The 26,950-nt window shown below is 43.6% G+C and overlaps 1 protein-coding gene and 1 long non-coding RNA gene across 4 annotated transcripts in view; one reads left to right on the top strand and one right to left on the bottom strand.

Annotated features, from left to right (window-relative positions):
• Nucleotides 1-558: 558 nt before the first annotated feature.
• On the bottom strand, nt 559-5,783 carry LOC142072997 (uncharacterized). The gene is made up of 2 exons (XR_012669644.1): nt 5,360-5,783; nt 559-4,150 (listed from the first exon to the last, which is right to left on the bottom strand). It is a non-coding gene; the product is annotated as an uncharacterized LOC142072997 (long non-coding RNA).
• Nucleotides 4,612-26,950, top strand: part of RASAL2 (RAS protein activator like 2) — a 295,807-nt gene continuing 273,468 nt past the window's right edge. For all 3 annotated transcript variants that reach the window (XM_075131485.1, XM_048860716.2, XM_048860717.2), the window contains exon 1: nt 4,612-5,093. In XM_075131485.1, coding sequence (XP_074987586.1) covers nt 4,934-5,093 — 160 coding nt within the window. In that variant the 5' untranslated portion in view covers nt 4,612-4,933. The remainder of the gene's footprint in view (nt 5,094-26,950) is intronic.

A 26,950-nucleotide genomic window follows, 5' to 3' on the forward strand; every position in this document is an offset into this window, starting at 1 on the left:
CAAGATAGGTCAGTCTTCATAGCTGTGTAAACTGCTTTTCCTTTGTGCCTGTGCTGGTGCAGGAATTAATTCTGCACAAGCAGCTCAGTGATAGGCCTGGACTATGCAGGATTTTTGTACCAGTTTAACTATTTTGGTTAGGGATGTGATTCTTTTTTAGCAAAATAGTTAAATTTGTAAATGTATGTGGAAAAGCTATATTGATATAAGAAGGCACCTTTATACCAGTATAACTGTAGCCACACTAGGGGATTGTATTTCTTTAACTGTACTGTTTTCAAGCCAAGCAATACCAAAACTCTGTGTAGAGACAAACCCTTAGCCATGGTGACCTTGAATTGTGGGTGAGTCACCCAGGAAAAAGGTTGGAGAGACAGGCAGATTTGTAAATCATCAGCACAGAGATAATAGCTGAATCTATATGAGTGAATGAAGTCAACCAGTTTGTATTGATCACAAGGTAGCGAGGGAACAGAAAGCAGACATAAAAAGAAAATTGAAATTACAATGTATCATTCAAGAAAAGAAAGACTACTGTATATATATCATACATATATATAGTATGTTTACAACCATTTATTTTAATTGCTTAAGCATCCACCTTAAGCCATGGGCACTTTTATACACTTTCTTATACACTTAATGAGATCAGTGAAATACATGGACATTCAGGACAAACAAACAACAAAGCCTTCCTCCATTAATAGCAATAAACTGAAACAATTCAATGACCTTCCCATCCCACCTGTACTCCAAATTGCACCTTTTCTTTCAAACTTTTGGGATGGGTATGGAAGGTTTAAACATATAGCCAAGCATGTAATTGCACTTAAATAGATGTTTAAAAATGTAGCAGTGGACTGCAGATAACCATCTCAAACTAGTTAGGATTTTATAGGTTAAAACCAACATCCTGAATATCAGCTGGAAATCTACAGGCAGCCAGTGCAGATCAGAAACGGACATTATAGGTTTTATGTGACATATTGCTTAGGGCAAGGGTGGGCAAACTTCTTGGGCCGAGGGCCACATCTGCTCAGTGGTTTGAGCATTGGCCTGCTAAACCCAGGGTTATGAGTTCAATCCTTGAGGGGGCCATTTAGGGATCTGGGCCAAAAATTGGGGATTGGTCCTGCTATGAGCAGGGGGTTGGACTAGATGACCTCCTGAGGTCTCTTCCAACCCTGATATTCTATGATTCTATGATCTGGGTGGGGAAATTGTATGTAGGGCCGGGGCAGGGGGTTGGGGTGTGGGAGGGAGTGCAGGGTGTTGGAGGTGGTGCGGTGTGCAGGAACAGGCTCAGGGCAAGGGATTAGGGCAGAGGAGAGGTGCGGGGTGTATGAGGGGGCTCAGGGAAGGGGGCTGGGGTGCAGAGTGCAGGAGGGGGCTGCGTGCAGGAGGAGTGCAGACTGCAGGAGGGAGCTCAGGGCAGGGGGTTGGGGTGCAGTTGGGGTGCAGGAGGGGTGCGGGGTGTGACAAGGGGTTCAGGGCAGGGAGTTAGGGTGCACGGGGGTGCAGGGTGCAGCAAGGGGCTCAGGGCAGGGAGTTGGGCTGCATGAGGGGTGTGAGGTGCAGGCAGGGAGTTGGGGGGTGAGGTGCAGGCAGGGAGATGGGGCTCTGGCCCAGCACTGCTTCCCTAAAGCGGCTCTGGGGTGGCAGCGGTGCGCACCGTGGCCAGGACAGGTTCCCTGCCTACTGCCCTGGCTCCACGCTGTGCCGCTTTGGGAAGCAGCCAGAATCACATCCCTGCGCAGCCGCTGAGGGAAGCAGGGGGCACAGGGCTCTGTGCGCTGCCCTTGCCACGCCTCCAGGTACCTCTCCTGAAGCTCCCATTGGCTGCGGTTCCCCGTTCCCGGTCAATGGGAGCTGCAGGGGGCAGTGCCTGGAGGCAAGGGCAACACATGGAGCCCTCTGCCCTCCGCCCCCCTGGGCTGCAGGGACGAGGTGCCGGCTGCTTCTGAGAGCGGTGCGGGGCCTGCGGCACCACGGGGGACAATCCCGCGGGCCGGATCCAAAGCCCTGACGGGCTGGATCTGGTCTGCGGGCCGTAGTTTGCCCACCCCTGGCTTAGGGAATCTGCAAAAGAGGGGGTCTCTGTGTGTTCTTTTTTTACTTCTTTATGATTATTAAAGAAAGATTGAAAGGTTGTTTTGTCTCTCTCTTTAATAAAGAGAGGTTGGCTATGCTTGGTTTTTATATTCAAAATTCAGGTCTTGCCTACCCTAGAAGTCGAAGACTCTATGACTACTGGAGCATTAGTGAAATGGTGATCTCACAAGAGCCAGGAATGAAATTTGAACAATAGAGAGGAAGGGACTGCTGGTGAGACTATTTAAAAATCTTCTCTTATTTCGGGCTTGTCTACACTGACAATTTGCAGCACTGCAACTTTCTCGCTCAAGGGTGTGAAAAAACACCCTCGAGTGCAGCAAGTTTCAACGCTGTAAAGCGCCAGTGTAGACAGTGCCCCAGCGCTGGGGCACGCCCCCAGCACTGGTAGTTACGCCCCTCGTGGAGGTGTTTTTTCTTTTTATGGAGCTGGGAGGATTCTCTCCCAGCGCTGGTGCCACGACTACACAGCCATCTTGCTAGTGAAGACATACCCTTAGGCCCTGTCTACACTGGCAAGTTTGTGCACAGTAAAGCAACTTTGAGCACTGTAACTCCCGAGGTGTACACACTGCCAAGCCACTTAGTGCACCGAAACTGCACAGATGCAGCGCTCTAAAAAAACCACCTTGAGGAGAGGCGTACAGTTTTCTGCACCGTGGCTACAGTGCTGCAGTGCCAATGTCGACACCGTGGTGATTAAAGCGCTGCGATTGGCCTCCGGGAGGTGTCCCATAGTGCCTGTTCTCACCTCTCTGGCCATCGGTTTGAACTCTACTGCCCTGCCCTCAGGTGACCAACCCCGTACATTCCTTTGCAAAATTGAAAGTCCCCTTCCCATTTGCTCGGTGATGCGTGCAGTATTCTCAGCGCATCTCTCCAGGTGGCCATGCCTGCTCCACGCACCAGGCGATCCCCCGCTTGGAGCAAGGCCCAGCTGCTGGACCCCATCGGTATTTGGGGAGAGGAGGCAGTGCAGTCCCAGCTGCGCTCCAGCCATCGGAATTTTGATATCCACGGACAGATTTCTAGATGCATGATAGAAAAGGGCCATGACTGGGACACACTGCAGTGCAGGGTCAAAGTGAAGGAGCTGTGGAAGCTGGCTATTCCAGACTGCTACCGATCAGTCGCTAACCAGCTCTCATTCTCATGTCCTTGCGCCACAGGGCTGGTGCGAGCTCATCACCAGTCCCATGATTGTGGCTTTCCTCATGCAATAGTACTGCAGCCACTGCTCATCATCCCACACGTGCATGACGATGTGATCCCACCATTCAGTGCTTGTTTCCTGAGCCCAAAAGCAGCGTTCCACAGTGGTCAGCACCTCCATGAATGCCACAAGAAATCTCGTGTCGTAGCTACTACTTGTGGAGAGATCAATGTCGCACTCCTCTTGCCTTTGTAGTTTAAGGAATAACTCCACTGCCACTTCTGATGTGTTGGTCAGTGTGAACAACATTCTTGTCAACAGCTTGGGATCCATTCCTGCAGCCAGGAAGAGGCGGGGCAGGGCGAGCAATACACAAACTGTAGAAAGATGTCGCCAAATGCGTATGGAAGCACAGTGATTGCTGGGATGCGAAGCGATGCATCACGGGGCATTGGGACAGGACCCAGGATGCCCCGTGACCCCTTCTGCCTTCCCACAAGTCTTAGTGGCAAATGAGAAAGAGGTGCTCTGTGGGATAGCTGCTCAGAGTGCACCTCTCCTAAGAGCGCTGCAAGTGTGAACACGCGATTGTGCAGGCAGCTGACAGTGTGAACATGCAACAGAGGTTTTCCTTCGGTGCTCTCTGAGCGGCGCTGTTAACTGATGGCGCTATAACTTTGCCAGTGTAGACGTACCTTTAGTTGTTGTTAGCAGCTATTTAACTGCAATGACTACTTAACATTTTGGATAATGAGCATCATTGTCAAAGACCCCACATTCTGCCCTAGCTTCTGTGTCTGACCCGCCTCCAGATGTTGTCCCACGCAGAGTGCATTACAGCCGTGCCGTCCAGAGATGGCTAATGCCCAGATAACGTAGCATGGACTGTGGATGAAAGGAAAATTTTTGCAGCTGTGAGGCTGGTGCTTGTGCCATTAATTTGTCTGGCTTCAGGGATGCCCCAGGGCATCGTGACCCTTGGAATGAGGGATATGTCAGGGAAACCAGGAGTGAGTAATGACTTGCCAATGGGGAGCCTGCCTCCCTCCCTCTCAGTGCGCTAGGCCAGGGACAGTCCAGCTGAGCTACTGGGTTTCTCAGTGCATGGAGCAGGCAGAGGGGGCTGAGATGCAAAACTGGGATTTGGACGGGACCTCCCCATAGTGCGGACGAGGAGGGAGGCGCTGGTTTGGGATTGCCTGACTCTGACAAGCGGGCGCTGAGCTGCTCCCTGTGGTGTAACCCCAGGACCCCTGCAGCTGGTGTGTCCCCTCCCCTCACCTTTCCCCTTCCCGGAGCAGCAGCAGCCGCCTAAATGCTGGTGGATGACTCGGAGGGCGATTGCTTTGGGCTGGCGGAGGCTTTGCTCCGGCCGCTGCTTGTCCATGCGGCCGGGCGCTCGGCTCTCCGCTGCTCCTGCCTATCTCCCTGGGATGCCGCCCGCCGCCGCCCGGTCTCTGGGAGAAGCCGAGCCGCCGCCGGAGAGTGAGCGCGAGCCAGCGGCGGCCCCTGCGCGAGCCGTGGCCGGAGGGGAGACGCGGGGCCGGGCCTGGCCGGGAGCGAGCTGGACCAGAGGGATGGACCCGGGCCGGGGCGCCCAGTGAGCGGGGGCACGAGGGCAGCAGCCGGGTCCGGGCCGGAGCGAGCGGGCGGCCCGCCCCCAGCAGCATGGAGCCGCCCCCGGGCGCCCCCGGCGAGCCCGCGCCCTGGGGGCAGGAGCCCTTCGCGGGGCAGGAGCCGGAGGAGCTGGACGGAGCCGCTGCGGGCGTGATGGACCGGATCCTGCTGGAGTCGGTGTGCCAGCAGCAGGGCTGGGCCCGGGTCTACGGTGAGGAGCTCCCGGGTTCACCGGGCAACCCCTCCCCCCGCTGCGCCTAGCGCCGCCGCCGCCGCTCCCCCTGTGCTCACCGGGCAGCCCCCCGCTGCGCCTAGCGCCCCGTGTTCAGCGGGCAACCCCCCCGCCCCCGCTGCGCCTTGCGTCGCCGCTCCCCCCGTGCTCACCGGGCAGCCCCCCGCTGCGCCTAGCGCCCCGTGTTCAGCGGGCAACCCCCCCGCCCCCGCTGCGCCTTGCGTCGCCGCTCCCCCCGTGCTCACCGGGCAGCCCCTCGGGCACGCTGTTGCCCATGGGAGCTGTGCCTCCGCGCAAACCTTTGGTTCAATTTCATGGGCTCTGGGCGCACATACGGGGACGGCGAAGAGGCTGGAAATCAGAGTCGTTGTCGCACGCCCCAGAATTTTGGAAGCTCATGGGGCGGCGGGAGGAGGTCTCCCCTCAGAGACTGGGGAGGAGTGGTGTTGCGCTCCTGCTGAAATCACGTTTATGCAGGTGCTTTCTTGCCTGTTACTGTGAAGCTGTAGCTGACATCAAACCAAAGCAATATAAACGATGTCTGAGGGTTGAGAAGCTGCTTGGAGCCTTCTCTGCAGTCAACTCTTTGCAAGTGAATAATGAAAACAGAGTAACTTAGAGACAGAGAGTATGTATGTAAAGCTAAACTCCTGGCGCAGCCTCTGCTCTCTCCCCATCTCCCCCCCCCCCGCCCTTAAAAGAGCAGCTCTGTTCAGCTGTGAACTGTGTTGTCAGAAACAGCCCTACAGATTAGGTTTCAGAATGTGCTATTGTTTACAGTCCCCTTTGTCAAGTGGCTGGCGAGGGATTCCATCAGAGATTCGGCAGCAGGTTGAAAAGTGATGAACAGACGAAAATTTCTAGTTTCTGCAGTCATCCTTCTTTTCTGGTGATTGCAACTGTTGAATGTCCCTAGATAAAGAGTTCTGATTAGCAGCAATTTATAATTCCCACCGAGGGAAAAAAATAGGCTTTTAAAACTAGCAGTTTTATAAATTTGTTGGCAGGAAGCACTAGTTAAAATACCCTGTGATTTTCCCCCCCCCATGCTAAAATGTCAAGATGTTTATGCTTAGCAGTGCACGTTGAAACCCGTTGTACTGTGACTTTAATTTGAACATCCTGTATTTGACTTATAAAGTACCCTAGGATCCAACAAATACAAAGATGTTATCATGCAACAATCTACACGTAAACCTTTTGTGTTGCTAGTAGTCACGTATAGGACACAAGTGTGCACAGTGCTTCATTTGCTCCCCTTGCCAGCAGGGTTTCTGATTACTATTAATGAATTACTAAAGGCTTGGAAGATACTGATATGGTTGGTCCCGTGGCTCCATAGTTACTGCTGTATATTAAACTGACATCTCTATTATTTATAGTAAAGGTTGATGAAAGTCTGGAAAAGGATATTACAATCTTTAGCAAACTGGCTGCTGTACAAGACCCAGTGTTATTTCCTATTCTTTCTCAAACCCTCCCTGGTATGTAACCTCCTAAAATAAACCTGACTTGTATGCCCAGCCTATTCCCAGGTTCTGATTTTGTTTTTAGCAGGAGTATATGCTATAAGTTGAAACATCATGAAACTCGAGACTCTTGACCAGTGTCTAAATAGTGGAATAGTGTTTTATTTGTCTTTCTGTAGTCCTGCCTTCCCTTCTATTTGCTCAAAGCATCTCACCATAGTTACTCCTGTTACTTGCCTCTGAGCGAAGATTACTCCAGCCAGGATCTTGCTTTCCCTCTAGGGAAATACTTGACAATCCAAACGTGTCTTGTGCTCTTAATGGTTGCAATATTTGAGTACATAGTTGCTATATTACTTCTACCTAACACAACTCAAAGGGCTTCACAGGTTCTTGATTAAATCCAAACCTCTCTTGTCCTCACGGTTTCACTCTAGAGCAGTGCTATTCAAAGTGGTGCCGGTCCGCGAGCCATCGGTTGCCAGTTTGCGTGCACATTGGAAAAAAAAATTGCTGGTCCCCCACATCAGATAGCTTGAGAAGCACTGCTCTAGAGGACACTAATTTTATCCCTCTGAATCCTGACCAGACTTCCCAACTTGTTCATAGTCTACATGGTTAGGAACAAGAGGTCTTTGATGCGAGTGTCATTCTCTGTGTGTCAGCTAGTAGCATGGCTCCTGAAGCAGAAACATGTTATTTCCAGGATGCCTGAGAATACCTAGTGGCTGAGAAACAATTGTCAGCTCTTAGTTTTAGTGGGTACCACCAAAGTTGGTCTTTGACAGGTATCAGTGGGTAAATCAGGCCATGATTCCTATGGAAGATGCATCATATCCAAAAGATCTTCATCCTTCATATTGAAACTGTTAGTAGACAGTGCTGGGAGATTAGATGATTGTTGTCTTGTGTCTTTTATAGTACTACACAAAGTGGTGCTTAACAACATAGTTACACCGATAACTCTTTCCTTTCAGTAGTATCAGTTTCATGTGTTAGTGATTACAGAACATAATGGAGGTTTTTTTTAGAAAGTTAGTGTGAACAGAGTACAGAAGAGAGCAGTTTAGCACTGAGCTGTATACTTGTTTAGAATTTTTCTTAAGGTCAAGTCGTGGAGCAAAATGAGAATGTACTTGTGGGGAGAATGTCTGGCACCAGACAATCTGATTGTTACAGGATATAACCTTGGGTATTAGTGGAAACAGTAATGCAATTTCAAAATTAGCCATGGTGTAAAACGTTAGTTGTTGATAAAGTCACAGTGTACATCCTGTTTTGTGATGTCTGACACACATGTGCAGGCAGAAATAGTCTGATTTGCCTGTGTACCAGTACAACTAGCTCAAAAGCTATGGAAGTTAGTGATGTATTCAAACATGATTGTTCAATAAAAGTGAATTTTGTAACCCAAGGGCTGCAGGGCTTTTTTTAGTTGTTATCAAAACTAAGTAATTACTAGTTCTTGTCTTCAGATGAAGAGATCTGATGGTAGTATTGTCTTCTCTTCCTCCCTGCAGAACTGCATTTTGTTTAGATAGTAAACAAATATTTCAGCCTGCTTACTATTGCTTGTGATCCTTTCACAGACTGATCTGACTAAGTTTGTGGGCAGTAAGTCAAATTGAAGCAATGCCATGTTTGTACACAACTAAATATGGATTTCAAATCTACAAGTGACAAATGTATAACATATTTTAGTTATTTATAGCATTAAAGACTTGCACAGTTGGTTGAAGAAAGACTTGCACAGTGGCATAGCTAAGGGAAAGCCCAGCCTTACTGTCTGTTGTCTAATAAATTAATACTAACTATTTCACTGTGAATAAGTGAGTGGGAAGCATATCTAATGTGAAATGTTAAGTACAGTTTTCTGTCATGGCAAGAAGAGGAGTTACATAATAGCTATTTATTTTCTTAATGCTTTTATGAACACAACAAAGTATGCTTTTGGATTGTTCAAAATGAAAACAACGAGGAGTCCTTGTGGCACCTTAGAGACTAACAAATTTATTTGGGCATAAGCTTGAAGTGGGTTTTAGCCCATGAAAGCTTATGCCCAAATAAATTTGTTAGTCTCTAAGGTGCCACAAGGACTCCTTGTTGTTTTTGCTGATACAGACTAACACGGCTACCATTCTGAAACCTTTCAAAATGAAAGTTAATGATCTGAGAAGTGATTCAAACAATTCAAACAATGGAAGTAATTATTTAAAAACAAATGAGTTCTGTGCCCTCTTACTGAAATCTGATTATTTTTGTGCATCTCTGTTCGGTAACTACATACTGTTCAGCTTGCATGTATCCACGGAGCTTATTCATGATTGTTAGGGGAACTGGTCCAATTGTGGAGCTGGTAAAATTTCATCTGTAAGCACAGAGAAGAGGATTCAGTCGTAATATACAATAATTATTGGTCTTTGTGTTATGCAAGTGGTATGACGATGTGAATGCAGTAGGACTTTACAATGTCTGGGATGTGATTGCAGAGTGACACAGGTCTTGTCTATCCTCGCTGTGATATATCTAAATCATGGTATAGCTATTTCTGTATTTCCTGAGTTAACTTCAAGAGCTAATCTTTAGCTTCTTTTTTCCACTGTTTTTTGCAGGTTTGACAGTTTATGCTTAAATGAATAGCTGATGACCTCATAAATCCATGAACATATAATGGCCTTACTCAAGGACAATGTTAATTCTGAAATCTGATTTCTCTGAGCTTGGTATCTGAATAACGGACAGTAATAGCAAATATGCTATTTGTCAGTATGCTAGTTTTAATTGTTCATGAAACACAAGTCATGTGCATATTGTGGGATGCTTTTTCCTGGAACCAGTTTTGAGACAGAACTAATGTGTACTAGTTGATGTCTTGCTTTAGAGTCATAGCACGTGAGCAGTTTGGGTAAGAGGAAAGATTCTGTCTTTTCTTCACTAAGAGCCATAATATTTCCCTTATACACACACACAAATGTCCCTTTACAAGATATTCTAAAGTACCTACAGATGTTTCAAATCGGCCCCCTTCTAATTCAAAATAAATAAACAAACAAAAACAGACTAAGGCTGAATTCTCTGTACCCTCAATACCAACAGTAAAAATGAGCAATTATGTTGAACAGTGTGGCTGGTTGACTGTCCATAGACTGTGTAACAATGAATTATACAGCTAGAATTGCAGCATTTGTATGAAATGTCCTGTGTGGTAGGGGAAGAATCAGATCTTGCCAGATTTATCTTCTGTCTCATCAGGTTGAAAACTTTACAATAATGATTGTCAAAATTTTTTTTAAGTTAGTAATTTTAAACTTAATTTTGAAGAGCAAGGGTATTAAAAATGTGTGAAACTGGAATTATCAAAGTATTTTGTGTATGTGTGTAGAAAATAAAGCATACAGGTGTCTGCTAATTCTTGTATATTCATCTTTACATGCTGATTGTTTCCTTCTTTGATCTTATCTACATTTAAGAAACATCTTTTCTGTTTTTCAACAATGGTGCAGCTATATTTTTGATAGCAATAGTATAAGCGCTAATGCACAGCATTCTAGGACACTTTCATCATCTCTTCCTCTAATTCTGTGAGCTGTGTACACATCCTTTGTGCATGGTGGAAGAAGAGATTGCTAGGGTGGGGAAGGGAGTATTCGCTACACAGATTGAAGGGTTCCTCATTCCTCTGTGCATACTGATGGCTGAAAAATCCATTACTTATTTTTAAAATGTAAAAGGAAGAATAACCTAAAACCTATGGAAAAGTTCCTCTTCTGATGCACTGACTTTAATTCAAAATGAAGGAGAAAACTAGAATTGTGGTACAAGGCACAAATGGGTTGGGAGGATAAGGCCTCTTTCGGACTGTCATTTATGATGTTTTTGTACAATGCCTAACATCATGGGGTCCAACCTGGTTGTAGGCTTTAGGAGCTACCATAAGATATTAGTTAAAACTAATTTAAGAGAATCAAATGGAAAAGGAAGTAGGAGCTACATTTATTACAGGCAAAAATAGTTAGGTTAGGTCCCTTATGGCCGTCTAAAGAAGAGAGGTTAATTTAAGTGAAGGTTTTAAATAAACGAGCTTGATACAAATTGCAAATGGACAGCTGTACCCAGAGAGGATTTATTGCTGCCCTCCCCTTGCAGTCACAAATCTGATGTTCGATTGATTCAGAGAATTCTCCACTGTGTCCCCTGATTTATTTGGCTATACCCATTTCATGGACAGTTCTGCCTCCACTGGCCAGCTGCAAGTGCGCTCAGGGGAGTGAGAGATGAGGACATTTTGTGCTATTGCAACACCCATTCTAGGTGGACTTTCCATCACTGGGAGCCCTGTTCTTTTCCTGGTGTATTGACAGCCTTGAATCAAGCTGGTGTGTCTCAGGACTGGATCTGGCCTAGTCTTTCTTGCTATTTCTTTCTGCAATAAAGCTAAGTATAGGAGTAATTAACCTTATTATGTTTAAGAAGATGAACCACAGAGAATGTTAGTTACATTAACGTTAATCAATACATGGCGTGATTCAGAGTTTAGCCTGACTTGGAGTCTTGTCTTGTTGTGTTTTTTCCTAGGAATTACATATCATTTAATATATTAAAATGACTCTTAATCTTTGGAGGCCCCAACAATATCTAGGCATGTTGGGATAGATTTAGGATGACTCTTTTTCTAAAACTTTAGCTCCCCGACTCTTGTATTTCAGCCAGACTATTTATCTTTGTCTGAACATTTTCGTGTGCTGCTGTTTCCTATTTTTAAACAATAGAAAAAAATAGAGACGATAAGAGGAACATAACTGTGATCTATTGACTTATTCTGAGATCATGGATTCCTTTCAACTGATATATTTATAGAGCCAATAAAAAGTAGCTGAGATTTCTGTTTTATTCCTGTGTGTGTGTAAAATCCTTAAAAACAACTATTTTAAAAGGTGATAGCAAGCATGAAAATCACAATGGGTTTGCCTCCAAGGTGATTTAGTCCCACAGACCATGTTATAACATGCACTAGGGAATGTACTGTGCACCAGCAGGGTCCACATGGGTCACTTAGGGCAGATTCAGATTTACATCCCTCTAGTATGGACTAAACTAAAGCATTGTATAGACAAGCCTATGGTGTGGGTTTTCTATCACTTGTAAGCACGGTAAACACCTAAGATGACTATAACTGAATGGAGTAATAGGAAAATATTTTGCTCCATTTTTTGACAGCACTTTATGTTCAGTTTTTCCATTGTTGATGATCAGTATGTGGCCTTTAAACATGGGAAAATAAAATCTCTTAATTCATTAAAAGTAATTTTTAAAAAAAAAAGGTCATGACACTGCTTAAGAGATGTTCTTTTAGAATCGGGATTACTTTTATTATTTTTTATTTATTTTTATTTATTTTTTTAGTTAATTAAAAAAGCAAGTTTGTATTGTCCTTCTAAGTTGAAGTAGCAAGATAATCAATAATATCAGGTAAGCATTGGGAACTGAAGGGAGTCCTTTGTGCTCCAGTAAATAGAAATAAAGAATCTAAACTAGTGAACTTTTATCTTCTGAAGAAAACTTTTACAGCTGGGAATGCCCCATTAAAAATTAGGCTCTATTCTTTAAGCTCTGGCCAGCGCTTAGCTAACACATTCATCCTGCAAACTTTGGGAAAACAGCAGATGTGCAGTATGTCTGATACCGATTTGCATGAGAATACTTGTGCACCTTGACTAGTTTTTTGGCTTGATTAAAACTTACAAGCACCTCTTTCTTCACTACAGTAGGATGCATGCATTAATGGCTTGATAGAAAATATATAGTACTTCCTCTGTTTAAGCTGATAAGTAAAAATAGATATCTGTCCAGTGCTACAACATAGATATGCATGGTGCTTTACCGACAAAAGACACGGTCCTTGCCCTGAGGGAGTTTATAGTCTAGATTGATGACACAGATGACAACAGACAATGGGATTGGAACTAGAGAGAGTATTACGCAGTACAATATTATGAAGTTCTCTTATTCTTTGATCGTATATGTAATATTCTATTTTAAAATTTGCATACAAATAAGTTTTTAAAAGCAAAGATGGGAGTGAAAATGTGTGCTGTGGAGAGATAAAAAGCAGAACTTGATGGAGGTTGCATGGCTCAGGAGTTCATGAGCTGTAGCTCACGAAAGCTTATGCTCAAATAAATTTGTTAGTCTCTAAGGTGCCTCTAGTACTCCTTTTCTTTTTGAGTTCTAGGAATTTATTCGAGGAGAAGGGCCAGCATAGGGGGAAGATAACCGTGTCACATTTTGGAAAAGGGGGTTGTGGAGAGAGATGGGAGAAAATATTTTGATGTGCAGAACACTGAATGAGAGGATGAAAATTTTTTTGAATTTTATGTGAAGGAGGTATACTGGCAGTGAAAGGACTGGTGGGAGAGGAAGACAAATTTGGGACATTATTTTGGGTAGACTGTAGAGGTGCAAGGTAAGTGTCAGGGAGGTTGTAGTAGGCTAGGGGGTAGAAGACCATGGCACAGCCAAGGGTTTTGACAGAGGTGGAGAGGAACAGAGTTTATTTTTGTTTGGTGTGTTTGTTTTAGGTCTTGTAAAGGAATGAGATGTGATTTAGCAATACATGTGAGGAAATGAGGATTTCAATTCTTCTAGGTAGTTTCTTGGGAAACTAGCATTTTTTTATCACACCCAAACAGTTGGTAATGCTTCATCAAAGTCCATTGTTTTCTTTCTTGATATCTCACCTTAACAAGATTTCAGTGATTAAAATATAAAGACTGGGAATTTGGGAGTATAGTATTGCCAGGTTGTTGTCTTTCCTGTAATGGTTTTGAGTTGTTTTCATAGCTAATAGGTATGATTTTCTGGGACTGGCAAGAATGTTGCCCCATCTTTGGACATTTTGTCATCAGTGATCTTGCCAGTTCTGAGATTTTTCATTTTGTGGAATCCAGTGGAAGGGGGAAGAAAAGAAGCATTCATTAAGCCAGTAAGGCTTTTAGAGCTCTGAAAGGCTCAGAGTTGTTGCTAGATGGCAGCTCTCCAGTCACTGCACTAAAGGGTGTTTTCCCCTACACAAACTTTTCCCTGTGGTGTTAAAGGGTCAGTGCTACTGTATGGACAGCCGAGTGGTTCATTCTATATGAACTTTGAGGGGGGTTGGGTTGAACAAGCTTGAAATCATGGAAATTTATTTTTCGTTTCCTTTCTTGGATTTTGTTTCCTAAAAGAGGAAGTCTCCACGTAACTGTGAGTGAAGTATAATGAATTAACTGTCCATTTCCTCTTAAAGAGGATATATCCTGTGTGTAGCCTTTTGTTACTGGTACTTAGAGGAAATGTGGGTGGAACTGAGCGTGGTTGGGTCTTTCTTGATAATTGCTATTTCTGTATAGCATAGGTAGTTGAGAATTTAATGTATTTGCTTTTTGGCTACCCACATCCATTGAGATGGTTAGGTGGTTTTAGATATAGAGGGCTATTTTTCACACCTATTTATCTTGTAATGTTAGCACAGTAGACTAGTGCACTAGCCCTTTAACCCGCTATAGATGGGGAACTGTTGAACTGCAGTGTTACTCAGAACACTGAATAATAGTGAGATTTTTGATTCTGCATGAAAGTGGAGGGTTGAGCCTAGTATTCAGAGTCTTTTCAAGGTATTGAGAAATTATTTAATTGTTGTTGCAGCTGATGAGCTCTTTATTAATAATGCTGTGTCTGAGAGTAGAGAAAATGTCTAATTTATCTATGGTATTCATCACTCTAGTATCTAAGCACCTCAAAAACATGAATGGATTTATCTTCAAAATGTTGCTATGAAGTAGATAAGGATTCTACCCACTGGACAGGTGTAGATATAGTGTAAATAAGGCACAAATAGATCAAGTGACTTGCCCAAGGACACGCAAGAAATTTGCCAATGGAACTTTGATCTCCTGAGACCTAATCCAGTGTTTTGTTTGCCTGTTTTAGATGACATAGTTTCATGTTTGGGACTGCCTTTAAATCTGTTTCTTTCCCTTTGTACTGTCACAGCTCTGGACAATCATCTGAAAAGCGTCTAACACTCCCTAGATTTAAGCCCTGGAAGGGAGATGTTCTCAGCTGGGAATTCAGGTATTTGCATTCCCCACTTTTGAGCCAACAAAGCCCAAGTTTGTTGACCTTCAGGACACAGTGTAAAGCTTATCTACTCAGAGTGATAATGGACTGATTTGAGGTGATGATAAAGGAGCTCAGTTCAGCTGACATTGATCAATGTTTGCTTACATTTGTATGACCGGTCAGACACTTAATGGGGGTGCATTTTATACATTCCTAAATAAATGGACAATTTTTCTTTGATACATTTGTTGATACTATTGTCTACCAAGACTGGAATTTAAAACCCTAAGGCAAAGATGATACTGGCAAAATCACTTGACATACATGCCTGACATCTTTTTACAGACATTTTAGATCCTGTGCCAGTGGGTAATGCTTTCAGATTCAGTGGTGTTTGCCAGGAGGCTTGACTGACAGCAGTTTTCCACAGTAGTTGGGATTTTGTCTGATCTTGTTTAGGAATATAGCACAGAACAAGAGTAATGCAAATGAAGTAAGATGAAATGGAAGGCTAACTGAGTGGCATGTTCTCTGTGAACTGACTGCAGCTGAGACTGCTTCAAAATAGCCAGATTTGTTACGTTTCCTAGATTGGTTGAGAGGGCTGTGAAAAACTTATTCCATACAACAGATGCACAGCAAACATACAGTATTGATTCCCAATGGAATATCACTGCATTTTTTTATTGGTTGTTCGTTTAAGGCTTTTCTAGCACCATTTACGTCATTACAGATATGTATCTAGCAATAGCAAATACACCATACTGTGTCTCCATTTTAATGTTTGTTTACAAATCAACAGATACTTCATAGCTTCTTTTGACAATTGGAAATGAGAAGACAGGGATAGTATTATGCTACCCAGCTATTATCAGAAGTAGATGGTAATGACATATGGACATGAAAAGGATCTGTCCCACTGCAGCATGTTGTGAGCACTTGCATACCTCTTCATGCCAATGAAGTATGATGATGGTGATTGTTTACTTGGTAAAAAGAAAAGGAGTACTTGTGGCACCTTAGAGACTAACCAATTTATTTGAGCATAAGCTTATCTCAAATAAATTGGTTAGTCTCTAAGGTGCCACAAGTACTCCTTTTCTTTTTGCGAATACAGACTAACACGGCTGTTACTCTGAAACCTGTTTACTTGGTAGTATTTCCATGAATTCCATTGAGTTCTTCCTTCCACCACGAGCCAAGACCTAGTGGATTCAGGTGTAAAGTAGCCTTTCCTCTCTGAGGATAATGGATTTAAATCCAGTTTAAGTTGGCAGCAGAAGAATTTTTCAACCTTACCCAAGTGGATATTTGTCTGCAACAAAAGGTTGTGTTTCAGTCTTCCAAAGTTGACAGCCTTTCCACTTGGAGCGGTCTAGCACTGCAGTAAATGGCATTGCAAGTAAAGATCATGTGTACTGGCAGAGTTGTGTGCAGGAAGGGTGTACAGAGCTTTTCTGTACTGTGCCTTGTTCCATAAATTGCTAGTATTTTCTCATTTTTCTGTCCAAATATAGTTACTCAAATTAAGAAAGAAATCCCGCAGACACCATCTTTTCCAGCACAGACGGGCCTTAGGAAGTGCGGCATGATCTTTCTTAGGAATTCTAATCTGTAGTCAGTTGGTGTAAATGTCCACTAGAGACTAGGAGGAGACCATCCAACTCATTTTCCTTTTGATTGGGATATGAACTAATTCTCTAAAGGTGAAATCAGCCTACTGTGATACTTAACCTCACTGAAAGATTATTTAATTTAATTGTGTTCCTGTTATGCACTGGTCAGTGCTGTGAACTCTGCCATGATCCTGGACATTAAAAAAGCATAAGAAAATGACTTTATAGTGATCCTCTAGGTGTAGAAAACAGAAACTGGATTCTTACATACTCAGGTTGGCAACAGTTTGCAGCAGAGGCTGAAGCTTCATTAGCTACTGCTTCACCTTAGCCATAAGAGATTTCAGCTGCCATATTCAGTCAGCCAGATATCTTATAAACACAAAATCAATTTATAAATCCATCTTATCCACTTTGGGGCCTGCTAAGTGCAGTTTGGGAAGAATCTTCTATATTTTTGAAAGAGACTGGTATTCAGTAAAATTTCATCGATAGCTTTTTTTAATGACTAGTATCAAATGGGTTATGAATACATACTAAAAAAAGTGCAGTGTTTCAAGCTGGGTACAATAACAATCTGTAAAGGAAAACGTAGAGTACATCACTTACTACTCACTCGTATTCGTCCCTGAAATGTCCTACCAAACAAAATGTTGTTAACTGTACTTTTGACATCTATTTATGATAACTGTTTGAGTCCACAGCTGACACAGCATCCCTTTTTTCTTTCCAGATGTTTATTGATGCGGCTTCTTCATGATCTGCTTGATGTTCACCTCTTTAGGATCAGTTTCTGCTGTATTTCAAAATGGATATGTTCCTTTCATAGAAAGAAATCTTGTCTGACTAGTAGATTTCCATTTTAACCAATGTATTTTTAATTTAGGTAGATGCAAACTTGGACATGAGTTCTATGTAGCCTTTCTCTTACTCCCAGGATAGAAGGTGTTTTTTTAGGGTAACTTCTTTTCTTCCTGATCTCCATCGCTGATCATTGTGAATTTAGGGGGAAGTGGAGCGAATGGGATGCGTTGGTTTCTTCAAAGCTGTTGTTGTTGTTACTGTGAATCAGTTAGCCTTGTACTCTAAGGAAGTTGACTCATTTCTTATTTTCTCCGGAGACAAGCTGTGTCACCTGTCTGTTACTGCAGCCACCTGCACAGCCTAAAGAAGGGTCCTCCTAAGGCCGCTCCAGTTTGGGGTTGCTATTACTCTGACCCTGGGCTGTACTTTTTCCTCCTCCCCACTCCCCTTTTCTGTAGTTTCTTCCAGTGGTGACTTGGTTCAAGGCTCTGAGCCATATCTTTTGTGAGCTTATGGGGCTTTTGCTTTGAATCTGGGGCACCAGGCATGTGATTATTTGTCTAGGACGCTTGGAGAAATCAGTGTAGGTGGTACAGCTGTGCGGTGTTCAACAGCTACACAGCTTTTAGTTAAGCCTCATGGAGGAATTAATATCTCAAGGTATTGGATAACCTTGGAAAATAGTAGCTCACTCCTGTAATTTCACAAAGTAGATGTAGTTGAACACAGTACTTAATGTAGTCATCCATCTTCAAGTAAACTTTATTTTACTTTGCTTTCTCTTTCTATTTACTTCTGCATTGTGTTTTAGGAAACTCCATAATATTCTGGTTTCATGTTTTAATAAGAACAGCCATACTGGATCAGACCAAAGGTCCATCTAGCTCTTTATCCAGTCTTCTGACAGTAGCCAATGTCAGTTGCCCCAGAGGGAATGGACAGAACAGGTAATCATCAAGTGTTGCCCATTCCCAGCTTCTGGCAATAGAGAAAGACAATAGAGTAGACCAGCTAAGCCCCTGATTGACATTTGTCCAATGTCATAAAATGAAAACACAATTCAGCATAACTGGTAATCTCTGCTCAGGAGAGGGCTAAGACTAGAGCACTGTACGTGTTGTAGAGCTGTGTATGAAACATGAGATAGGTCTTGATCCAGCTCCCAGTGACTTCAGCATATGTTGGATCCTATTGCAGCTTTTATTGGTAGTGAGGGTTTGAAAACCCTGTTGCTCAGTGCATGGGAAACTTTTATACTGGGAGAGGTATTCAGCAGTATTGGGAGCAACAAGGCCTGAGTGCATAGAGGAAAGAGTGTTTTTTGCAGTTCCTGGCTATAACAATTAGGTGCCACTCCTTCCCTTCACCACCCAGTTTCACTGTTCCCCTGAGCAGGAATGTATACAACAGCATGATGGGATGGAGGTGGGACTCCAGTGAACTGGCAAAGTGACATGCAGGAGGCTGGGCTCTGACCAGCCAGGAGCTGAGCATTAGAGGGACCTGCTTTGGAAGCCAGACCCCACAGCATTTGAAGTGACTAGCAGGGAACCCTGGGGCCTCAAGACCACAGCTGAAGGGGACCAGAACTTTTGAGGATGTGAGGACTAGATCTGCTTGGGAAATCTGTGATCAGCAGGATTGAGATAAAGACTGGGCATCTATCGGAGATGGCTGGGAAAAGGACCCCTTCTGCTGTTCCTCCATTTCCCTCCATTCTTGGGAAGGGGCAGAATTGGGGATGTGAAGAGGACACAGGGGCGCAGATATATTTTCTCCCCCTGCCACCAATGCTAGTAAATTTAGTCCTTAGGCTAGTTCAGGAGTTCTCAAACTGGGGGTCGGGACCCATCAGGGGGTCACAGGGTTATTACATGGAGGGTTGTGAGCTGCCAGCCTCCACCCCAAGCCCCACTTTGCCTCCATCATTTATAATGGTGTTAAATATACAAAAAAGTGTTTTTTAATTTATAAGTGGGGGTTGCACTGAGGGGCTTGCTATGTGAAAGGGGTCACCAGTACAAAAGTTTGAGAACCAATGGGCTAGTTGATGTCAGATGACTTTATTCCAAGCTCTGCCTTCACTTAGTCATCAAAAGAGACTTTCTAGCGACCTACCCCTCTTCAATCCTTCCCCCAAACCAAGATTGTATTCTGCTCTTTCAAAACCTAATACAATTTGTAATCTGTTTTAAAGAGACGAAGAACATGTTAACAAAATACAAGGGTTGAATTATTTTGCTGCATGTTGGGCTGGCAGAAGGGAGGTGAGTGTAAAACACCCCCGCCACCCTTGCCAGAGCCCATTAGCAGTTCTACTGACTGAGTTGTCAAGAGGGATCACTAGTGACTGCCTTCTCCACTAGGACTCAGTGTGCTGCTTCTGTAGCATGGTAGTGGCACTGCTAGCCTGACAGCAAAGAATTCAGCAGGAGACCTGAACTCTGGTTTCTGCTTGGGCTCCAAATTCTATCAAATTGTGTAACAGCTAGGCTGCTGGACAGGCCAGATATTTCTCTCTGACACTTGCCTGAAGAGTGTTGGGTGAAGGAGGGACGCTGTTTATGTTGAAGGCAGATATTGCCAAGTTAAAGGCTGCTGCTAAAATGGGCACGGAATATGAGCACTTTCAGTAGTAGCTTTGTGGACTTTGATGTAGTTTAATATCATAGAAGGTACATGTCCCAGCCTGAGGAAAACAGTAATATTTTTATATTCTTCTCTATAGTATCTACCCCCCTCTGCCCAAACCCTTTCTCCCATCCCCCTTTCTTACTTGGAAACTGTACAGAAGCTGTAATGAAGAGCTGGCACACAATTCCAAAGCTCTGAATAATCATGTTCCCCTTAATGTTATGACTAGCCATTGTGGGCACTATTCCATCTGTTATCCTCTCTCCCCCCCACCCCTTTTCAAATCTGAACTCAAACCCTAATGCTGTCAGTTTAGAATTTATTTAAAGAGGAATTGACTGGCTTTCTTTGCTCAGTTGTCCCTTAACAACAGAGGCCCAAAAAACTAGTTTATTTTTCTTTTTGAAAAGTACAAATACAATCTAAGCCAAAAGTAACTTATTGAGATTTCCACAAAGGAACTCTCTTCTGCTTGGCTCATAATTGTTTAGATACAAAATTAAAGATTTAAAGACCCATGAACAATTATTTATGTCAGGGAAGACGTTCCAAATGAACCAAAACAGATTTTTTAATAATGCATCGTTTCCAAAAAGTTCTGCACCTGCCACCACTCTAAATTTTGAACTGTTCTCCTCCAAGTTTAGAGACCAGATGTTATCTAGGAGGCACCACTTCTTTGGAAATAGGAAAATAAGTTTATGGGGCAAATTAATTTGCATGTGATTTTAAAATGTAGTTTGCTTCTGCAGATGGTATTTGAATCCAATTACTTGGAATGTAAACCAGCACATGCTAGGGCAGCCCCTTAACTTGTGGGCTGACCACTCTCTTGTCTTCCAGCTGTTTTCCAAGTAATTTATTTAAATTTACCACCTGGCTTCTTTGCCTCACCCTTTAGATTTGTTCTTCATACTCACAGCAAAGCGTGGGTGGCAAGGCAGGAGGTGAACAGCTGCGCTTAGCAGCTCCAATAAACGACTTTATGAGACTTGTGCCCACATTGCACAAATACCATAGGCCTATAGTCAGAAACGACTGTAGAATGGGACAGAACCTGGCCATTCCCATTCCCCCTCCTTGCAGCGGGGAAAGCAGGCTCTGACTCAGTGCTTGGGATAAAGTAGGATAAAGTGAATTGTGTGTGTATTGTATGATGGCTTTCAGGCTTTTAAGCCCTTTGTCTGAGGCCCAAAATCTTTGTGCTTTTCAGCGTCTTGTAAAAAGACAGTATTATGGGATAGAAGGGGGGTGCATTTTCAAGTAGTTCAGGAATAAGTGTGAACTTCCTTAGAATTGTAACAATCTGAAACATGCTGTCAACTCTTAGGTACCTGGTGAAGGGGAATGTGATTATTGAGGAACGTTAGAGGAACAATATAGCTATTTATCTAGGACCTAACAAAATCAGTGTTTACTCCATTTCTCACTGTCTCCCCAGCTCTGCAGTCTTCCTCACTGTAAATAAGTGGACACGTCCCTAAAGGCTGGTGTACAAAGAATTAAATATTTCCCTCAGCTGCATTGAAAATATTGGGAAAATTATATGTTTGCCAAAAAAGAAGACAGTCATCAGAGAGATTTTACTGCCAAGCTATAGGGATATTTTAACAGTGCGAAAAATGAAAATTAATATTGAAACCTTCCTTGTTTTCAGTTGTTTGAAAAGAAATTACTGTATTTTGAGGTAATTAACTTTTCTGTAGGTGGAGAGCCTATAGGATCCCTTGTTGTTTCATTTACTTCTCCCTGCCCTTTTAGACGCCTAATTATGATAATAGTCTTTGTCCTGTGAGGGCTGTGCATAGCTTCCCTTGTGCCTATCGGTGCAGTTCTGACCATCAAGCGGAGCAGGACTTTAAAATACTTAGCTAGAGGATTAAACTTATGAGTCAAAAATAGGTATGTGAGATTTTGGGGGTGTACCAAGTGACTGTCTGTTGGTGATGCCATGATGAGAAGCCGAATCAACCCACCAGAGTTACTGAGGAGGAGGAGGGTACAGATATTCTTACAGGGGTGCTGCCTCTTTGGGACTCCATTTTCCAAATCTCCTTCTAGTATCTAGGTCTCTTCCCATTTCACTTTTTCCTGGCTATTTGAACAGGGAGTTGTGGAAGTGCTCTGCAGGTCATTAGTGAGCCACATTTTGAGAATCTCTGAACTAGACCAGAGGGGAATCTCTTTTAAACACTGCAGAAGAGCTCCTGTTCCTTCTCCATATATCTTAGCTGCTTTCAGACTCTTATCTGTCGTTAATGATATTCCAAATTACTCTTCCTCTAGAATACACCCTTCATGGACTTCCAAGGGCAGCCTTCATTGTTTTTCTGGGAGCGAGGGCAAGACTGTCTTAAAACATTAGCAGATTAAAATCACTTTAATTAACCTTTTCCTCACAAAAAACAAAAGTAAAGAGACTGTGATTAGTGTTAGCTGTCTCTTGTGAACATTATAGCTTATCTGCAATCTTTGTGTGTTTCACTGGAGCACCTCCAGCTGTAATTATATGGGCATTGTTAAGCATTGGATGTGGTCACCTATTTTTTTTAATGCATTTACACGATCTGTGCAACTCTTTGTCAAGAGGAGTTGTTCAAAATCTTTAAAACTCCTTTTTCCTTAATAAACATCATTCCGGCATTCATGAGCAGCCCTACAGTGACCAACTGGCAAGGACATGTAATGGAGAAAAGAAATGCTATAAGGAAACTGTCATTAGTTTCATACTTCCAAAGGGGTATGATATGTGTCCCTTTGGTTAGGAAGGGAGAAAAAGATCATTTTTGAAATATATTCTGAACACAATGTGCTTTTAACTGCAGCCTTGTAAGTGAGGGTTCAAAATATGAGCTTAGTTCTGTGTATTGTAGTCCAGGTTTACTGTTAAAACGGGTAGGTGTTATCAGGAAAGCAGGGCAAGAGAACAGCATTCTTAAAAATCTGAACTGTTTCTAATTCTCAATTTGTTCTATTGTGCTTTCCTTCACTTAGCCGTTCATAGGCATTTTGAAGGGAGAGATTGAAATATCCCACTGGGGGCTTTGATAAATCCACCTGCTGATGGCATGAGACAACTGATTTATCATCTCTCATAAGTGACAAATCACCTAGACTTGTCTGCAGGACAAGTAAAATTTTTAACGACAGCAACAGGATATCTTAAAAATTGTGCTGCTCATGTAAATCCTGTTCTCTCTGAAACCCAATGGAAACCTTCTGAGCATTAAAGTGACATCAAGTTGTCTGAAAACATCAAGTAGAAAATCCTGTTACTTTCTCAGTTCATTTTAAAATCCTGTTATCTGTGTCATTTTTAAATCTCAGTATCATTTAATAGAGCAGGAGGAGGAGAAGGGGGGAATATAGGAAGTCCCCATAAAAGGAATTTAAATTCAAATCGTCCCTCACAAAATAACCATTTTAAGGGATGCCAGGTCGATTTGTATAAGAAACATGATTCGACTTGTAATAGAATCTTAAAAAAAAAACCCAAACCCCAGCCTTAATAATAAAGTTGGCAACCTACCACACACAGTGCAAAATACAAAGGAAGCTATGCTCAATCCTAAAAAGAAGCCTCAATAGTTTTATTTCGTTTTTAAGCTCTTTGGGGTACGGAGTGTCTACTACGCTGTACAGCTCCTAACACAATGAGGTTCGTTTCTTAGTTGGTTCATAGGTGCTACCATCATAAGCATAATGCCCTCTCTTCCCTCATATGCTTCATTTTTTTTTAAATTTGAGTTATCAGAAATTAGAGAGACTAAATGATCTAACACAGGGGTGGGCAAACTATGGCCCGGAGGCCGCATCTGGCCCTTCAGACATTTTAATCCGGCCTCGAGCTCCCACTGGGGACCAGGGTCCAGTGCTCCAGTCAGGGAGCGGGGTCAGGGGCTTGCCCCACGCTGCGCGTGCTTTGGCTCCGCGCGACTCCTGGAAGCAGCGGCTTGTCCCCACTCTGGCTCCTACACATAGGGGCAGCCAGGGGGCTCCGCACGCTGCTCCCACCCCAAGCACTGCCTCTGCAGCTCCCATTGGCTGGGAACCACAGCCAATGGGAGCTGCAGGGGTGGCATTTGCAGACAGGGCAGTGTGCAGAGCTGTCTAGCCACGCCTCTGCATAGGAGGCAGAGTGGGGACATGCCGCTGCTTCCAGGAGCTGTTTCAGATAAGTATCACCCAGGGCCTGTACCCCTGACCCCCTCCCGTGCCCCGACTCCCTGCCCCAACCCTGATCCCCCTCCCACACTCCAAATCCCTTAGTCCCAGCCCAGAGAACCCTCCTGCACCCCCAACCCCTCATCCCCAGCCCCATCCAGAGTCCAGATTCGCGCTCCCCTGCACCCCAACCTCCTGCCCCAGCCCAGAGCCTCCTCCCACTCCCATAACTCCTCATTTCTGGCCTCACCCCTAGCTGGAGCCCTCACCCCCTCACACACCCCAACCCCCAATTTTGTGAGCATTCGTGGCCCACCATACAATTTCCATACCCAGATGTGGCCCTTGGTTCAAAAAGTTTGCCCACCCCGATCTAACCGGTCTCCTCCATCCCCAGTGGCACTGCAGGGCACTTACTGTTCTATCCAGTGTAGTTTTATGTTCCTAGTTAAGATGCTTCCCCTGTTTTCCCTTGGTACATGATCCCACAATTTAACATCTCTGATGTTTTTTTGTTAGGGAACGTTTTAGACTTACTTTCTTCATCTCACCTAATTTTGACTTGACTTTGCCATAAATAACTCTCCCCTGCCTCCTTGGTTTTTACGTGGTTTGGATGTTTGGAGAACATCTAGGGTCTTCACATACTGTGCCAAAGCCATCAAAATTTGGAGACTTGCACAGTGGGGTTTTCTCTGTTACGATATTTATTTTTAACCTACTATTGTAATAAGACACTTGTGTTTACTGATTAGTATGAATGAAAGAGTTTAGAGAAGTTGTCATCCTTGTGCAATTTACTATCTTTTGTAACAAATTGTTTACTTTGACTGCACTTTTTCTAATCAGTTTGACTGTTGTCTATTTATAATTAGTTTTCCATGTGGATCTTTCACATAGCAATGGGGAGAAAATGAGACACAAAAAGGAAAATGAGAATGTAGTACCACAAAAACTGGTAGGATTTAGGGGAGGTGCAATATGCAAAACTACTTCAGACTTTTAAAAAAGTTGACTAGAATTCAAGTTCACTGTCTACCTTTAAGTAATTCTTTGCAGCTCACTGATTATTTGTGGTGCCATCTTGGAGTTCACTGCAGTTTGTAAACCCAGCACTTTCTGGTAGTGGAGTGCTCAGAAACTAACATAATATTCCATGGTATTCCACAATCCCAGCAGATCTATGCTATGTGATGTGGTGTTTCTTCATGTGCATCCAAAAATTGCATTGACCTCTCTCTCTCTCTCTCTCTCTCTCTCTCTCGCTATGTCATAGTGAAAACTCATGTTTAAATTGTTGTCCACCTTCACTCTGTCTTTCAGCACTTCTAGTTTCCAGGTTTCTATCCTATCCATTATTATGAAAATGAATCCTAGTGTGCATCTCACCACTATCCAGTACACTGCCTTCTGGAAAGAAAATAAAATACCATATGAGCCAAAATCTGTTAAATACAGTAGTTAAAAATAGCCCCTGCTTTCTAAGGGTTAAAGCATGTCTACACTGCAACTGGACACCCACGGCTTGTGGGACTCAGGCTAAGGGGCTGTTTAATTGCAGTGTAGACTTTAGAGCTTGGACTGGGGCCCAGGCTCAGGGACCTCCCCCCTCACAGGGTCCTACAGCTCAGGCTCCAGCCCAAGCCTGAACATCTACACTAATTAAACAGCCCCTTAGCCCAAGCTCTGTGAACCTGAGTCAGGTGGCATGGGCCAGCTGCAGGTTTTTAATTGCAGTGTAGACACACCCTAAGAGTCTGCAGTACTGTATTCTTGTCATGTGAATATATGCATGCAATGTGTGCTTTTAGTAACTGTCAAATGAGCTCTGCTTTTTAGGTAGAGAGAAGCTTTGGTGTAGATATTATAGTATTGCTCAGAGATCATAGTAAGTGGTTTTAGAAAATAAAATACATCTAGGCTTGTCCTGAGGATTCCAAATATTTTTAAAGCCCACACTAGATAGCTGTGAAATAAAAAGTGGAACTACCACATTACTACAGTGATAGGATTTTTTTGCTCAGGTAGGTTTCCTAGGGCGGCCCCTGGGGCGAGCTGCTCGGGGCCACCAGAGCAGCGGCTGGTGCGGCTGGCTGTGGAACTGCTGCAACAGCGGCCAGTATGGCTGTCCCCAGGGCCACCTGAGCAGCCGACCCCGGGGCCAGCTGCTTGGGCGGCCCTGGGATCAGCCGTCATGGAGGTTCCAGAAATCTGTGACTTCTGTGACCTCCGTGACAAGCCTGGAGCCCTAATCACAGTCTATAAGTACTTACGTGGGGAACAAATATTTGATAATAGTTCTTCAATCTACCAGAAAAAAAATAACAAGATCTAATGGGTGGAAATTGAAGCTAGACAAATTCAGATGGGGAAAAAAGACATTCAGTTTTAACCGTGAGGGTAATTAACTATTTGAACAGTTTCCCAAGAGTTGTAGTGGATTCTCCATCAATGGCAATTTTTAAATCCAGAGTGGATGTTTTCAAAAAGAGAGCTGCTCTAGCTCAAACAGGAATTAATTCAGAGCCTGTGTTATGCAGGAGGTGAGAGTAGATGATCACAATGCTCCCTTCTGGCCTTGGAATCTATTAATCTACTTTTAAAAACACTAGAGCGTAAGACAAAGATTTAAGCGTCCTCCCCTCTTTTTAGAAGTTGGAGAATGAAGTTTCTTGGTCATTTAATTGATGGTACAGATCAGTGAAAACTGGGAGAAATAGTTGAATCATTAAGTTATAGCAGTTTGGTCCATTAGCTGGGCTGTCATCTTTTTCCACTGGGATATTAGCTATAGTATTTCTGTCTTGTGGAAGATTAAAGATTTAAATGTTTACAACTTTTTCTTTGCTTCCCGGGACCCTGGTGCTAATCTAAAATAGGATACACACAGAGATGTACTTTCCAATATAATAAATGAGTTTAGCAAGCAGATCTCAGACCCAACTACCATAACTTACTTTGCTTAGGCTTCTGGTATGGGCTGGTTCATAACTGAAATGTTTTGTTTCTACTCCTGGACTGTGCACCTCCAGCTGTCTGCTCCTGGTCA

This window comes from Caretta caretta, chromosome 8 (genome assembly GCF_965140235.1).
Source record: "Caretta caretta isolate rCarCar2 chromosome 8, rCarCar1.hap1, whole genome shotgun sequence".
In the NCBI taxonomy this organism is placed as follows: Eukaryota; Metazoa; Chordata; order Testudines; family Cheloniidae; genus Caretta; species Caretta caretta.